Source organism: Onychostoma macrolepis, chromosome 07, assembly GCF_012432095.1.
Source record: "Onychostoma macrolepis isolate SWU-2019 chromosome 07, ASM1243209v1, whole genome shotgun sequence".
Lineage (NCBI taxonomy): Eukaryota > Metazoa > Chordata > Actinopteri > Cypriniformes > Cyprinidae > Onychostoma > Onychostoma macrolepis.
In genome coordinates this window covers 39,250,436-39,267,999 of record NC_081161.1, presented here as the reverse complement: position 1 = coordinate 39,267,999, position 17,564 = coordinate 39,250,436, and the positions used below count along the sequence as shown (strand labels likewise).

At 35.4% G+C, this 17,564-nt stretch overlaps 1 protein-coding gene across 1 annotated transcript in view; it reads right to left on the bottom strand.

Moving 5' to 3' along the window:
* Positions 1-872: 872 nt before the first annotated feature.
* The window catches only part of elp4 (elongator acetyltransferase complex subunit 4), a 72,027-nt gene continuing 55,335 nt past the window's right edge, over positions 873-17,564 (bottom strand). Inside the window, exon 10 of the mRNA XM_058782582.1 lies at positions 873-1,334. Coding sequence (XP_058638565.1) covers positions 1,224-1,334 — 111 coding nt within the window. The 3' untranslated portion in view covers positions 873-1,223. The remainder of the gene's footprint in view (positions 1,335-17,564) is intronic.

Here is a 17,564-nt window from a genome sequence, read left to right as displayed (position 1 = left end):
TATTGTGGAGCCTGTTTAAGAAATAAAGAAAGGAGATATTATATTATATTAAATTAATTTGGTCATGGTCAGTATTAAAAAACATGGTAAAACTTGGAAAAGGGATAAAAACATTTATACTGTATTTGTGTCAAGAAAAAGAAGGCTATATTTTTAGGAAAATTAAGTTAAGTGACAATTTATAAACTTTAATTACTTTCATGTATTCGGAGATAATTACCATTATTCTCAATGGTGATTTTATTTACTGTAACAGTATTTTTCTTACTTCACTAAAGTAAATCATAACTGTAAATAATGGATTTTTTTTTTGTTAAACAGCAGGAATTAAGTGCAGTACAACAAATCTTACTATGATGAATGCAAACAATTTAAGTATTGTTTTTAGACAAAAAAATTATTATAAACAAGGCAGTAAAGCGCATGGCAAAATGACAACACTACGCAAAAGAGAGAAACTATATGTCAAGTCCTATATTTATACATGGGTAGTTGACAAATAAAATTGGACTGTGTCCTATGGTGTGACATAGCAAAAATGTAGAAAAAAACAAAAACAAAAAAACATACAAATAACATGAGAAAAATGTATCTTCATTCTTAAGAGTGACAAATAGCATGAGAGAGGTTTATCTTCAATGTTAGAGGTTATAATTATTATTTTTACATTTTTCCGTCACACCATAGGACACATTGATACGTCAACAACCCACATATTTCAGCTTTAATTAATTATATCCTGAACAGAGCAACATTATGAACCAGAAATAATCAACAGCTTGAAAAAAATAAAAATAAAAAGGGGCGAGACAAAAATATTTTCTGCCACAAACCTTATTTCAAACGTGAATAAATACATGACATTGTTTACATTTTTGGTTGAAACTTTATTGACACCAAATACCAAATATGACATCAAGAAGCCATGAAGTGCATTGAAAAGACACTGGTAGCCAAACTACCATCACATTCTCGTTTTATCCAAAGATAACAACAGGTACTTGTCAGATGTTTGTGACACTGAGTATCACGATCTTGTACACTTCTCCATGTTGTGTAGCTACTAAACGTTGCTCCATCTTAATCTCATTCACTAATAATGAGAGTAAGTGTGTCAGTGCAGGTGCGACCGTAACCTAGTGCTGGCGTAGTGCAGCTCCAGCTCTCTCCTGCCCTTGAACATCACGGGGGGGGGTGGACGGTGCAGGAGGAATGGGAATACGCTAGAAATCTAGGTGCTTGTTGCCCATGGCAGTGCTGCCACATCCTGCTGCCAGTTCTGTTTTACTCACTCGACTCACCGTCTCTGACAGGTCTGGAGGCAAATGCAGTCTCTGAAAGAGAAAGAGGGAGGATGTTAGAGGAAGGCTGAAAGAATAATGTGGAGGGCATGTGATAAAGTAACAAACGCAAAACAACTGGAACACTGGTATAGTGATGGTATTAGATGGTAATACCATGGTATTTTGGCGTAAACCATAATACTGGAGTACTATATTCAAGCAGCTCAGAAGAGTCTCTTATGCTCATCAAAGCTGCATTTATTTGATCAAAAATACAGTAACGAGGAAATTTGTGATATATTTTTACAATTTAAAATAAACATTTTCTATTTTAATATATTTTAAAATGTAATTTATTGCTGTGATGCAAAGCTGAATTTTCAGCAACATTACTATCCTTCAGAAATCATTCTAATATGCTGATTCGCTGCTCAAGAAACATTTCTTATTATCAATGTTAAAAAAACAGTTGCTTAATATTTTTTGATTACTCAGTTTTTTCTTTGATGAACAGGAAGTCCAAAAAGAGCTGCAACAGAAATAGCTAATAGTTAGCATGTTGCTGAACTAACAATGCAATTATCTAATAAACACAAAAATACAAACCACACACAAAAAATGGGTATATTTCAGTGAATTTTGAAACTGTCGTCTCTGGAAATATCACGTGAAGCTGCTTTTATATATATATATATATGACTTGTTAATCATAAAAAGCTGAAAAAATATATGAAGAGTTCATTTGCAAAAACGGATAACTCTTGTTTTTAACAATTTTCAAAAATCATGTTTTTTCATTGTGCATTCCAATTAATCTCAATCAAACTGCAGTCAAGTTATTTTGATTAGGTTAAAAATACAGCTAACTAACATAATAAAACAATGAAAACATGATAACATGCAAATAATCTCTTTATATATAGATTAAAAAAAATGAAACTTATAAAAACGTAAATTAAAGTTACAAATGTTGTCTTATAAGTAATACAATTACTAAAACTAAAATAAATTAAGATTAAATGGACATTGAAAAAAATGACAAAAGCAAAAAATTACTTAAAATTAAAAATTAAACTAAAGTGATTTCAAAATATTAATAAAAATAATAATAATAATAATAATAATAAAATAACACTGGTCTATATGGGTAGCTATGATTTTGGAACAGAACTACAGTTGTAAGGTGTCATTCAGTATTAAAGTTTCGGTAACACTTTACAATAAGGTTCATTAGTTAAACATTAGTTAATGTATTAACTAACATGAACTAACCATGAGCAATACATTTGTTACTGTATTTACTAATCTTCGCTAACGTTAGTTAATAAAAATACAGATGTTCATTGTTAGTTCACAGTGCATTACCTAATGTTAACAAGATTTTAATAATGTATTATTAAATGTTGAAATTAACATTAACAAAGATTAATAAACGCTGTATAAGTGCAGTTCATTATTAGTTCATGTTAACTAATGTAGTTAACTAATGAACCTTATTGTAAAGTGTTACCAAAGTTTCATATTGTGGCAATAATTTAACATTTTTACAAAAAAAGGCATGTGTATATTGCTGGATACAACAAACTGAACCCTTACAATCTGCAAAACTACAATCAGTTTAAATGAACAAGTGCTCATGAACACTTTTAGCCAGAGATGCCTGTTTCAGCTTCTTTACTCCACACTGAAGACCTGTAGACGTAAGACAGGCGAGAAAACATCCTAGCCTGTGTTTGCAGACAGACGAAACGGAGTGTGTGAACACAAATCGCGTTAGACGCTTGGCCATGCACCTTAAATGGTCCGAGAAGTGTAACTGTTAGTGTGCCGCTAAAAACCCTTGAGGGAGGCTCGAGCTTTTTGGCGGTTCAGGAGAAAGGTTTGTGTGTAGAGTTACGGCTTCGAGGAAATTCATTAGAATCAAGCGTTTTATTACGGTAACTTGGCCCCACATGGGCACTAATCTCTAACAAGGCAATGAGCTATGCCAAAAGCTTGTGCTAAAGAGGCTAATGAGGGAGCTCAGCGCAAGGTTTAGACACACACACACACACACACACACGGTGTCGAGAGTAGTCAAGTGTATGATTAGATACACTTCTGTACGGCAAGTCAGTCGCCACAAGCTGAACATACCTGCAACTGCAGCCTTGATTCAGGTGACCTTTTTCCACAGGTTGATGTTTATCTCCTACCAAACAAAGGGCTTCTAAAGCTCCTATTGTTTGTTGAACAGCAGGTAAGTCATGTTCCTAAAAGAGCAGGCCGGAGGAAGCTCAGGACAATCTGTAATTTCCCTGAGCCTCTTCCACACGCCTTTAAGAGCTTCAGATCCTTTTCCTTCAAAGCCCTCCAGGCTACCATGCATCCCAAACTTGGAGACACCCAGGATTCAAAATGTTAAGCTTATCAGGAGGAATCCTGAAGAACATGAGAAGGGATCTACAGATCAGAAAATTATAATTTTGTCATTATTTACTCACTCTCATGTCATTTCAAAACTTTTACAAATGTTTTTTTTTTTGTCATTTTTGGACCTCAAAAGATGTGGTCACTGTATATGGGTTTGTAACAACATGAGGTGAGGACGACATTATTTACATTTTTGGTTGAATCATTTCTTTAAAAGATGACCATGGTATCGAGGAGAATGGTTATTTCTTGACAGTTTTCCAAAAAAGGGGACAAAAAAAAAAAAAAAATTCAAATATAAAAAATAAATATTATAATAAAATATTACATAATTGTATTATTAATGGTAAAAACATGAAAGTTAAATATTATACTTGTTTTTTTTTTTTAAATATACCACTTTGACTTGGCTTTAATATAATATATTATTACATAATGGTAATATTTATAATATTAATATTAAGTAAAACACTGTAAAAAGTGATAAGTTGACAACTTAAAAAAATTGAGGAAACCCGTTGCCTTAAAATTATTAAGTAAATAATAATAATAATAATAATAAAAAAAAAAAGTTAAGTGAACTTGACAATTCACTTAACTTATTTTTTTAATTACCATTACTTAATTTTAAGGCAACGGGTTTCCTCAATTTTTTTAAGTTAAGTCAACTTATCACTTTTTACAGTGTACCTATATTCATAATATAATAATAATAATAAATAATAATATTTAAAAAGTGGTTAAATATTTATTACTTTGCTAAACATACAAGCTTCACAACATTCCCTCGAAGTTACTGAAGTGTAATTAAAAAAGAAAACCTACAACTATGAATTGTCTCTAATATAATCTAATATTAAATAATATTTTAGTTAAACATAATAATACTTTAAAAGTGGCTAAATTATTTATCATTAAAGATGGGTTGAAATTACTATTTGGCTAAGCATACAAGCTTCGAAAGATCTGCATGCAACATTCCCTCATCTTGAAGTCACTCAAGTGTAATTAAAAAAAAAGAAAACATACCACTTTGTCTTGGCTCCTCAAAGCCCATTGTTGCATACAATTTGCAATATCGTCATCATTCCTTCACATGCTACTTTCAGCCTCAAGGCAGTCCAGACCAATCTGTACTAGATAGCGTGACTAAGACGACTTGAACATGACACATACTTGATCACACAATGTCCTACTGTGCGAGGGAATACAGGAACTCTGCTCCCATAATGCATTTGGTATAGTTTACGTCTTCGATAGAAAAGAGTTCATTTCTGCACCATTTACATCACAAAATGGAATTGCAAAAATAATAAAGACTGTTTTCAAATACTTTTTCCAAATGTTGCAGCTGTCTGCCACAGGTTGGATAAACAGAAAAGCTTGCCTCAAACTCGTTGGTTGAGTCAATGCAGCAGCTGCGTGATGTTCAAACAGACAAAACCAGAACAGCTCCTTTATACTTGCAAGCTGGGATACAAGAAAATGACACATAACATAATAGAAAAGACAGCAAACTGAGTCCACAGAAACCTCTAGGATCATTAAAGGGATGAGTGGATTATTAAGAGGCAATCGTTGTCATGAAGTGCTTTATGCAAACAGCAACAACAATTTCTGCCAGCAAGTCACTTGAAAAAAATCAGTTTAAAACACTTGAAGTGATTTACAAGAGGCTCTCGAGAGGAACATTAAGAGTGGCTTTCCTTAAGAGGGTTACAAATAACACTCCAACGCCGAACAAAACCTTGCACTGATAATAGCTTCAAAGCCCTCCAGCTACTTCTTGTTGGTCACACTGGCACTTGTGAAGAATCACCACAAATCTCACAGGAGACTGTGTTTCAAGGCATTTAACTTTCTTTGGGATCAGAGGAGTTTGGATTAAAGTAACAGTCTTTATATAGAGCGAATGCGTTTTAATTAGGCAAGATGAAATGTAAAAGTAGCCCAACTTACCTGAATTCACTCAGACTTGCCCTAGCTCAAAAAGCATAAACCAAAACTTAATATGTTTAACCTGATATATTAACTTATATATATATATATATATTTTCACATGGCAGCCTCTTATCAAACATTGGGATTCTTTTAGAGTTCAGCCAACTGAACATTAGTAGAATATAGTGAAATAATACATAATTATACATACATAATACAAAAACCTAAACAGGTTTTCACCAATGTGGTGGAGAATGAAGTAGTTCCAGATCGGTTAACATAACTGAACATCATTAAAATGATTTGCTTCTGGTATTTTTAAACAGAGACTAATAGCTGACTCTTGATTCATAACAATAAACTTCAGCTTGTGGTTTTTCTTTAGCAGCATGTCTTCATTTCGCACCAAGCTTTGCATTTAATAACCAAAATGTTAAATGAAGCATAGAAGCGCAAACCATAGTTTAAACTTGTTCAAAATCCCATGTAATAACATTGTCCTTGTCTAGAAACATTTTTGTTTGACAGACAAGCACAAATTTTCCAGAGCAATACTCCCTAAACCGCTGATGCTGATAAACTTCTATGTTTAAGGGCAACATGAGAAGATACTGAAGACCAGCTTATTGTAACTGGAACCGTTATCACCTTTTATTTTCCTCTTTCACACTGATCACAATGACCAGCGTAATATAATTCTTTGTTGACCACCACCCCACTATCTGGAGTTTCCTTCATCTCCTGAAAGTCTAGCATTACTGTATGTGCTTTTACCTGGATTATAACTCAAGGAATACCCATTATTTGAAGCTTGAAAGGCAACACTGTTTTTCCTTGAAAAAGTCATTTTCAAGGAAATTCAGTACTACAAATGGCGGTGATTCAAGAAGAGGTCAAAAACTTTTAATCTCATGACTGACTTCTGTGTTCATGGAGATTATTGTGAGATTACCTGTATAAACTGTATATATTTATTTAAAAAAATGATACATATAGATATAATATTTATACAGGGCTGTATATACACATACACACATATATACATATATATATACACACACATACACACACAGTGGGTACGGAAAGTATTCAGACCCCCTTAAATTTTTCACTCTTTGTTATATTGCAGCCATTTGCTAAAATCATTTAAGTTCATTTTTTTCCCTCATTAATGTACACACAGCACCCCATATTGACAGAAAAACACAGAATTGTTGACATTTTTGCAGATTTATTAAAAAAGAAAAACTGAAATATCACATGGTCCTAAGTATTCAGACCCTTTGCTGTGACACTCATATATTTAACTCAGGTGCTGTCCATTTCTTCTGATCATCCTTGAGATGGTTCTACACCTTCATTTGAGTCCAGCTGTGTTTGATTATACTGATTGGACTTGATTAGGAAAGCCACACACCTGTCTATATAAGACCTTACAGCTCACAGTGCATGTCAGAGCAAATGAGAATCATGAGGTCAAAGGAACTGCCTGAAGAGCTCAGAGACAGAATTGTGGCAAGGCACAGATCTGGCCAAGGTTACAAAAAAATTTCTGCTGCACTTAAGGTTCCTAAGAGCACAGTGGCCTCCATAATCCTTAAATGGAAGACGTTTGGGATGACCAGAACCCTTCCTAGAGCTGGCCGTCTGGCCAAACTGAGCTATCGGGGGAGAAGAGCCTTGGTGAGAGAGGTAAAGAAGAACCCAAAGATCACTGTGGCTGAGCTCCAGAGATGCAGTCGGGAGATGGGAGAAAGTTGTAGAAAGTCAACCATCACTGCAGCCCTCCACCAGTCGGGGCTTTATGGCAGAGTGGCCCGACGGAAGCCTCTCCTCAGTGCAAGACACATGAAAGCCCGCATGGAGTTTGGCCTTAATTCTAAGCGGTATGTGTGGAGAAAACCAGGCACTGCTCATCACCTGTCCAATACAGTCCCAACAGTGAAGCATGGTGGTGGCAGCATCATGCTGTGGGGACAGGACGACTGGTTGCAATCGAGGGAAAGATGAATGCGGCCAAGTACAGGGATATCCTGGACGAAAACCTTCTCCAGAGTGCTCAGGACCTCAGACTGGGCCGAAGGTTTCCCTTCCAACAAGAAAATGACCCTAAGCACACAGCTAAAATAATGAAGGAGTGGCTTCACAACAACTCCGTGACTGTTCTTGAATGGCCCAGCCAGAGCCCTGACTTAAACCCAATTGAGCATCTCTGGAGAGACCTAAAAATGGCTGTCCACCAACGTTTACCATCCAACCTGACAGAACTGGAGAGGATCTGCAAGGAGGAATGGTAGAGGATCCCCAAATCCAGGTGTGAAAAACTTGTTGCATCTTTCCCAAAAAGACTCATGGCTTTATTAGATCAAAAGGGTGCTTCTACTAAATACTGAGTCTGAATACTTAGGACCATGTGATATTTCAGTTTTTCTTTTTTAATAAATCTGCAAAAATGTCAACAATTCTGTGTTTTTCTGTCAATATGGGGTGCTGTGTGTATAAAAAAAAAAAAAATGAACAAATGATTTTAGCAAATGGCTGCAATATAACAAAGAGTGAAAAATTTAAGGGGGTCTGAATACTTTCCGTACCCACTGTATATATATATATAGGTATATTTGCAGCAATAGCCAAAAATACATTGTATGGGTCAAAATTATCAATTTTTCTTTTATGCCAAAAATCATTAAGAAATTAAGTAAAGATCATGTTCCATGAAGATATTTTGTAAATTTCTTACCGTAAATATATCAAAACTTCATTTTCGATTAGTAATATGCATTGCTAAGAACTTCATTTGGACAACTTTAAAGGCAATTTTTTCAATATTTAGATTTTTTTGCACCCTCAGATTCCAGATTTTCAAATAGTTGTATCTAGGCCAAATATTGTCAGATCCTAACAAACCATACATCAGTGGAAAGCTTATTTATTCTTATTTACTCAATTTCGAAAAATTGACACTTAAGACTGGTTTTGTGGTCCAGGGTCACATACACACACATGTGTTTATGTTTAATGACAAAAAGAAATAGTCTTCAAGATGTATAATTCAACTTCCAAAGGTATGAAAATCAGGAATGACTGGATTTCACCTACAAAATTTTGTACAGCAACCGTAAATGTAACCACCTATAGGCATAAAATAATGTCTTCAGAATCATTCACATATGTGAAAATCGACTGGGAATTGAACAACTAGCTGTAACCTAGCTCAGCGGAAGATATAAATCATGTTTTTGTGTCAGTTTTTCTGGTGATTAATTCAAAATACAAGACGACGTCATCCTACAAAAATGGTTGTTGAAAGCAAAAATGCTATGAAATGCATCACATTTTGTAAAAAAATAAAATAAAATGCTAGAACAAAACACGTGGCATTTTGGGAATCAGCACCCCAAAATTCTTGAGTAAAAAAAGCAAATATGATGAAAAGTCATGGAATTTATAATCTAATCTAATCTAGTATAATATAATATATAAATATACATAAAGCATAAATGTGTATATCCACATACACTTCCAAGTCTTCCAACAGTGATTTCTGCATGGCGGGTTTTTTAATTAACCATGTTTAAACAAGTAGCATGACTTAGTGCTCTTAAATACAGCTCTGTTTCACAATATGCAATTTGGGGGACTACATAATATCAGAACCATCGGACATGAAATAATGTGAAGTAATAACTTCTGGCGTCAGCCCTATAATTATCACAATTTTCTTTTTCATTTGCTTCTTTCTGCACGTTATTCAAAATCCAATCCAAGTGACAAGCACCCGAGGACACGCAAAAGTAACCAAGAGAATAAAAAAAAAAAAAACCCAACTGTGTACCAAAATCAGTATCGTTCTCATTGCATCACACCCTCTGGTCAGCTGTGTCCATTGTGCTGTGAGTCTTTAGGCCGCTGACTGCAGAGGTCAGGAGTCTAGAGGGAGTTTTCACTCTTCTCTGCTCGTTCGGATTTGGAGAGGTGCCATATGAAAGGACCCTGAGTGCTGTCGGATGGGTGTTGGGTGTATGTTAGGGGTTTAAGGTGCTCGCGGGCTGGCTGGCCGGAATATGAATGCAGAGGCGGGTGCCCTCAAGCTACTCTGGGGTGCAAAAGGCACAGAGGACAAACACGTGTAAGTGCTGCTTTCATATCCGATTGGCTGAGCTGAGAAATGAAGGCAGTATATGATATGACAGTGTATCACGAGAAACACCACCTCTGCTTCTCAAAATGCCTGTTTTAACCCTTGTGTGGAGAGTTACAAACATTTTACATACAAGTGGCAGTAATATGTGTGTTGGCACTCAAGAACTTCTAAGCCACTTTTTTTTTTCATCAATCTGAATGTATCCTTTTCCTTCTGAAAATAGAACATGATAGCAAAAAGTGACTATTGCACATGATGATTGTGTACCCAGGAATTTTTGGTGATCGTATAAATGTAAATAACTAAAAAAAAAAAAAAAAAAAAATGCATGCATTGATTTACACTTAATGTAAATTCTTTTTTAACTGAAAATCAACATGCAATATCGTTCAAACGTTTGGGGTCAGAAAGACTTTTGCATCATTACTCCAGTCTTCAGTGTCACATGATCCTTCAGAAATCATTTTAATATGCTGATTTGGTACTCAAGAAACATTTTATTTATTATTTTTTATTTAACTTACTATCAAATGTAAAAAAAAAAAAAAAAAAAAAAAAAAAATTATATATATATGCACACATACATACACACACAGTATATATATATATATATATATATATATATATATATATATATATATATGTTTGTTTTTTAAGGAAATGGCATACATTTTTGTAGTATTCTTTGATGAATAAAAATTCAAAAGGACAGCATTTATTTGAAATAGAAATCTAGACATTATAAATGTCTTTACTGTCACTTTTAACCAATTTAATTAATACTTTCTGAATAAAAATGTTAATTTCTTTAAAACCTCTGACCACAAAGTACATTTTAAAGACTAAATACAAACAACCACAGGTTAAAGTAACTAAATTAATTTTAATGCAGTATATAACAACTGTTTATGTTTGGGTCGACTTGAGGCTGAATTACATTTAGGACTTTTACCATCTGAAAAGAACAGAAATATGGACAGAAATGGGCCAAAGACATTTAAGGGTCATTAAAAACACTTGAGATTCAGATTTGAGTCAAAATTTATCAGTCTGCTCTAAAATATCAAACAGATGGAGATCAAACAGAAACCAAAGCATGATGCTCATATAATGCTATGATGCATCAAATTTGACAACTCCGACTTGAAGGGCCACAGAAATACTAAAACCAGTCTAGAAAAAGGCTGAAATCAGTGTTAAAGTTAAGTAATATAATGCAGCCCATTACCTTATTGTTTCCTCTGCAATTTTACACTGAAAATAGCAACATGAAAGGACCCTTTGTTGACCTTTCCTGCTCATTAAAGACTGGGGGCGCTTGGAAACGGTCAGTGATAAACTCCCCAAAAGGGACCACAAACAAATACAATGTGAAGCCCTTCCAATCCCTTCTCCACTCGTCCAACAAAACCCAGTCCCTGTTCTCCTCCTGCCCACCTCCCCCCAAACCAGAAGTGGGGTTCAAACACAGTTTAAACGCATTACGTGCAGCAGCGGCGAGGTCGGCCACGGGTTACTGTGCCGTTCCCTCTGTGGACCTGACCAGTCGGTGGAACGGTGGAGTCCTCTGGCTCACACTCCAGGCTACATGTGTGCTAGCGGTTTCCCCTCAATGTCTAGCAGAACACACAAAAAAAGAAACTCCGTCTGATGCAACTACAAATGGAGGTGTGGGACTCAATCCTTCAGCCCAATAAGAGCAACCCACAAGCTTAAGGGAAGTGTGCATGAGAGTGTGTGCATTTGTGTGTGTGACAGCGAGCTAAAGGCTTCTGCTGTTAGCCATCGCTGCTCTTTATGCGTGTGCAGCACCGTGAGGAAGGAGCTAATGAGCCAGCAGGTATTTTCAGCTATCAAGACGACATGGGAGGAGAAATGCTAGCGAGAGACGGAAAAGGAGAAGGTGGGGAGAGAGAGGAAAAGGATAATGGCAGATAAAGACGGGGTTTTGTATGGACGACTTGCCTTTCGCAAGGCTGCAGATCAAACCGAGACAAAAGGAGAACCGGGTGTATGAGAGGAACTTGGAGACAGAGAGAGGGAGAAAGCGGGCGAAGGAGAGTCTAAGTGTGTGTTTAAGTGCTTCTCAGAGTGTTAATGAATTGGGGTGTAATCCATCACAGGTTGTAACTCTTCACAAGAAAGAGTCCCTTTAACTAAAGGACAGCACTTGTGAGGACAAAGGCAGGCATAGTGTGGACTTCATACTGCAGCGCTGAAAAGGTGTTGCCGTTAGTAACCCCATCCCGTTGAACCATAACCTGCACTTTAACAGTCACAAGTCTGACCTTAAACAACAACACCGAGCTGACTAGAATGACAACTTCAGGTCAAAATGATCTTTTTGTACACAAACATGCACATACATATTTAGAGAACGTTTTATCAAACTTTGATATAATTGCCTTAATATTTTAAACAACCGAGAACATGGTTTTCAAACCACATTTTATAAAAATGTTAAGTTCCCGAATCTATGAATCGAGTCAAATTGGGCGACCACAGGGACTCGTCTCAAGATCACTCATTTAACAGTTCATCTATTGCTAAAATTATGAAAAAAAAATCAGCCATGAATAAAAAATTATTGAAAATATTCATAATCAGAATGCATAGTTCATGCATTAAAAAAAGTGTTACTAACCTAGCAAACTTTTTTCTATCAGTGACGTTTATTCTCTTTAGCTTGCAGTGTGAAGTATTTCACTAGGTTCCCTGATTATTCGGTTTCAATTTCAGCGAGTTGAAGAACAAATGTATACTTGCGTGTGCACATTTATGCATTAGGTACATCATCGTATGTCATAGTCATAGGCTTTAATAAATTACACAGAGACTGACATGTTTGGCTTTGTTAAAAATGTTACATTACATGTTACAAGCTGTCATAAATTTGTTGACTTTTAAGAGATTAAAAGGACTTTTAAGAGGTTTTGATGCACAAAAATGTTTTTATTGTCTTATACTACAAATACCTTTTATTTAAATAATCTTAAACTTAAAAAAAAAAAAATCACCTTTGAAAACTATTGTTCCATTATTACCCCTTATTAAGAAATTTATATATACATTAATTACATTTTAAAAAGGAAAACTGAAGAGACTGTATATATACTGTGTGTGTGTGTGTGTAACAGAAGACACACACACACACACACACACACACACAGTCTTCTGTTTTCCATTTTAAAATGTAATTAATATTTTTGTGGAAACCCTTCAAAAATTTTTAGGATTCTGGGTTTTAAGGATTCTAAAAAAGTTTATAAGAACAGCTTTATCTGAAATCTTTAAATGGCAATGAATGTCTTTACCATCAATTTTGATCAATTAAATGCATCCTCACTGAATACATTTTTTTATTTATTTAAAAAGAAACTTGCTATCTATCCATCCGTCCATCCATGACAAAAGTTGTCATTCTAGATGGATAGATAGACAGTAGCTGCATGTGTGTATGGCTCATGTGGACAATGTACATTTGCAATTGTGAGACATTTGAAGGTCACTGAAGGACACAGAGGGGAGAGACAACAACACTCCAGCAACTCCTCTCCTGTCACAACAGGTTTATCCCAGCAGACATTATACCAGAGAAACAACAGCACCTTACCTCTGTTATGCTACATACACACTATTCACATGTGCTGGAAGAAAAAGCCTACTCTAAAAGAAATGAAGTCAAAATCTCACCCTGGAAGCTTGTAGGATGTTGAAAAAAAGAAATTGAAATACTATTTTTCTGATGCATTTTGTCAAAACACTTTTAAACAAGGAGAGTTGACAGAAATAATATTGTAACAATTATCAAACGTGCGATGTTTTAAGACACTCAGAAAATGTCTGTCCACTCATCCTTTAACTATAACTTGCAAATAACTGAATATAGTTGATATTCCTGGTTGTGAAATCACTTGCTTATTTTGTAACTGCTCAATCGGTCCTTGATGGAGAATTCAGTTTGGTTTTGCTAGAAGAAAAAGCACAATGATGCTTGCGTGCAGACAGTTCTGTTACAATAATCACATCAAAATTACATCAACTTCAGAGAGGATTGGTAACCAACTAGCCACTTTTTCAGATGGCAAACTTTCGCTGATATGAAGAAACAGCAGGGAAAGGAAGAGAGAGTGAGAACGAGAGAAAGAGGCAGAGAGAGAGAGAGAGAGACGGCGTGGGTGTTTGGCTACAGTTTGTGCTGTGCAATTGAATTTCACACAATATGAGGCAGCAAATGACATGTAAATCATGAACAGCGTCCGGCTTGCTTTTCCACGACAGAGTTAAATACCGGAGGTGTTAGAGAAATCATACGGCCGCTCTGGAGGGCCAGGCAAGAGAACAGCAGGGGTGCAGAGGACTCTGAGACACTGAAAGGTCTTCCTCGAGCTCCACTGAACAGCCAATCTGGCGCGCACACACACACAAACGATTGCTTCAGACTCTGGGCCACCACAATGAGGACGAGGCCTGTAATTGTGTTTGTCCACCTGGGTATAAAATAAGCATTCTGGCGATGTGATGCTGGCTTGCTGTGCTGCTGAGTCCTGCACGGAGGGGAGCAGCCATGAGTGGATACACTTCATTACCCCCTAGATTCTCCCTCCAATTACCCCTAAATAAATACACACAGCCTACTGGCAACAACAATGACATATAGCCCGAAAGGAGAATGAAAGGACAGTGTATCCAACGCAATTCGTATGCATATATGAGTGCTGCTGGATAATGACCAGGGACAAAGACAGATACGCACACATAGAAATAATATCAGACCTGAAGGATCTACATATTTTAAAGATAAAGAGGGTCAGTGTAAAGAGTGTGCAGAGAAAATGCAAAAGATACTAGAGATCTATTGATACATTGCATTGGGCAATATACTGAGGCCTTCATGTATTGATGGGTCATTTTTCATTGCACTAAAGGAAAATTGCATTTCTTTGCTTGCAGCAGAATAGGTGGACATGCAGATAAACAAGCAGAGAGATTTACAGACAAACAGATAGACTGACAGACAGACAGACAGATAGATACAAACAGATATTATAGACATATAAATGGTCCTATGAGTTCCAAGATGCGGAAAACACGGGAGAATTGTGCAATACAGTCATAAAAATGGAATTAACTGTATAACACTGAATGCCATGAAATTTGTCAAATTTTGAACAAATGAATCAAAAATAGGTCAGTTCACTTAAATCAAATGGTGATATGGACTAGTGTCTGTAAATTCTAAACAGCAAAAAGACCAGATATGAATTCTGCATGCCGGGCATGTCTCTGTGTGAATGAACGGTGCAGACGCGTGGTTTCACCTAAGTGCGCGTGACTCTAACAATGTTTTTAAACGTCTGCTGTCTCACTAAATGAGGACATAAAAACATGAACATCTCCAGAAGTGCTCGGAGAGTCACTTCATGAGCATCTGAACAATTAATTTGAGAAAAACTACTATCATATATATACACACACACACACACAAACAAAACTCTTCACAGCAACCCATCAAAATAAAAGTTCAGTTTAACTTGAAGAAATTTTGACACAAATATATTACTATTGTACGGTAGAAGGTACATCCTACTACTACTAAAATGATTAAAACTTTATTTTTAAGGAATAATCACACACATTTTGTTACGTTTTAATTTGATCAGTAAACCACTTTTTTTTTGCCAAAAAAGAAAAAAGAAAGGATTAAAAGATAAATTAAATGAACATTTTATACCATCATTTGATATCTGATTAATTAAAGTACATAACAGAATTTCTGAAAAAAAAAAAAAAAAAAAGAAGAACACCAAGAACACTAATAGGGCCAAATATTATTGTAAAAAAAAAGTTGATATTTACAATTAAATTAAACCATTAAAAATTTAAATTGAATCCATAAATTCAAATGGAAAATAGAATTTGGTAAGCAAGCAAGCAAGCAAGTAAATAAATAAATAAATTTGAGAAAAAAATAAAATGCCTAGGGCCCTAAAATCATTTTATTTAATCATTAAAACCAGAAAAATTGGAATTTGAAAGAAAAAATTAAGCGGAATTTGGGAAAAATATAAAGGATTTCATAGGGCCCTATATATAGATAGACTGCAGGTTCAAAGGACTAATAGATTTATAGATAGAGGTATAGATAGAGAGATGTTGGACAGAAGGGCGTTTATCTATTAGTGACCTAAATCATAATCATCATAAGGACAGAGCACATGAGCAGTCTGCGCACCTGCCAAAAGGCTGTTCCCACATCACCAGTTTTTAAGTCCTGCTCAGCAAGAGACCAATCACACTCACGGGAGCATGAATGAACACGGCCATTCACAAAGCAGGAGGCGTGCGTTTGCTCGTGGCCAAGCTAATGATTTTGACAAGAAACGCAGTTGAAAACGCATCCTGTGCAGTTGAGTGACACTGACAGATGTGAACTGACACCAAAAATAAAATGGGCTCATCAAAATTCCTGTACGGTTGGGAACTAATTGGAAACCATCACAGGTATTACATGAGCGGTGGGGGTTTTAACATGCATCCAGTGCATTGTCAGCATTCTGCCATGCTAGAAGAAACACCTTTTAAAAGAATCCCTGCACACCTGTACACAAGCACCACCTTGGCTCTGGGCATACAGTTAGTATTTGTCATGCCATTCGATCTGTCGTTCCCACGGAGGAGGGAGGGAGACGCATATTTTCACCAGCTTACAAATGGGCTTTCGTCTCAAGGAACAAAGTGAAACTGGGTTCCATGAGAAACAAAACGGGACACCTAAGTCAAGAATGGTAGCTATGAACGGTGGCATCTTGTTGCTGTTGCTCAGGACAGCATTGCGTGTAAGCATTCACAAGATCAGTGCATACAATTAGTGACATTAACGATTAACGTCAATGCATGCATAGATGAGTTTTATTATAAGAGACAATGTGACAGGTGTAAAAGTCTTTAAATAAAATAAAACTATATATATATACACATACATACATATACATATATACATACACATATATATATACACATATGTATGTATTAGTGCTGTCAAACGATTAATCGCATTCAAAATAAAAGTTTTGTTTACATAATATGTGTGTATATATATATATATATATATATATATATATATATATATATATATGTGTGTATATATATATATATATATATATATATATATGTGTGTATATATATATATATATATATATATATATATATATATATATATACAAACACATGCATGTATATATTTAAGAAAGATATGTTATGTTTATATATTAAATATATATAATAAAAGTATTATATATAAGAAAACATTTGAACAGGATGAAGATGTCCAAATTTTTATTATTTTGTAGAAATATAATTTTTTCCATTTTAGTACTGCCCTTCGGAAGCAAGAGAAGATATCTGCATATTTCCTGGAACACAAATTAAGTACAATTTACCTTGATCTTCAAATTCAAAAAGTTTTCAACCCCCGACTGTTAATGCATCGTATTTCCTTCTGGAGCATCAGTGAATGTTTCAACCTTTTTTAATAGTTGTGTTTGAGTCCCTCAATTGTCCTCAGTATGAAAAGATGGATCTCAAAATCATACAGTCACTGCTGGAAAGGGTTCAAATATGCAAAAGATGCTGTAAAACTGAAGAATCTGCAGGACATAGAGGATTTTCCTGAAGAACAGTGTTCAGTTTAACTGTTCAGAACAAACAAGGGACTCATGAACAACCATCACAAAACAAAGATCATCCAGGTAACCACACATAGTATTAAGAACCAAGGGTTC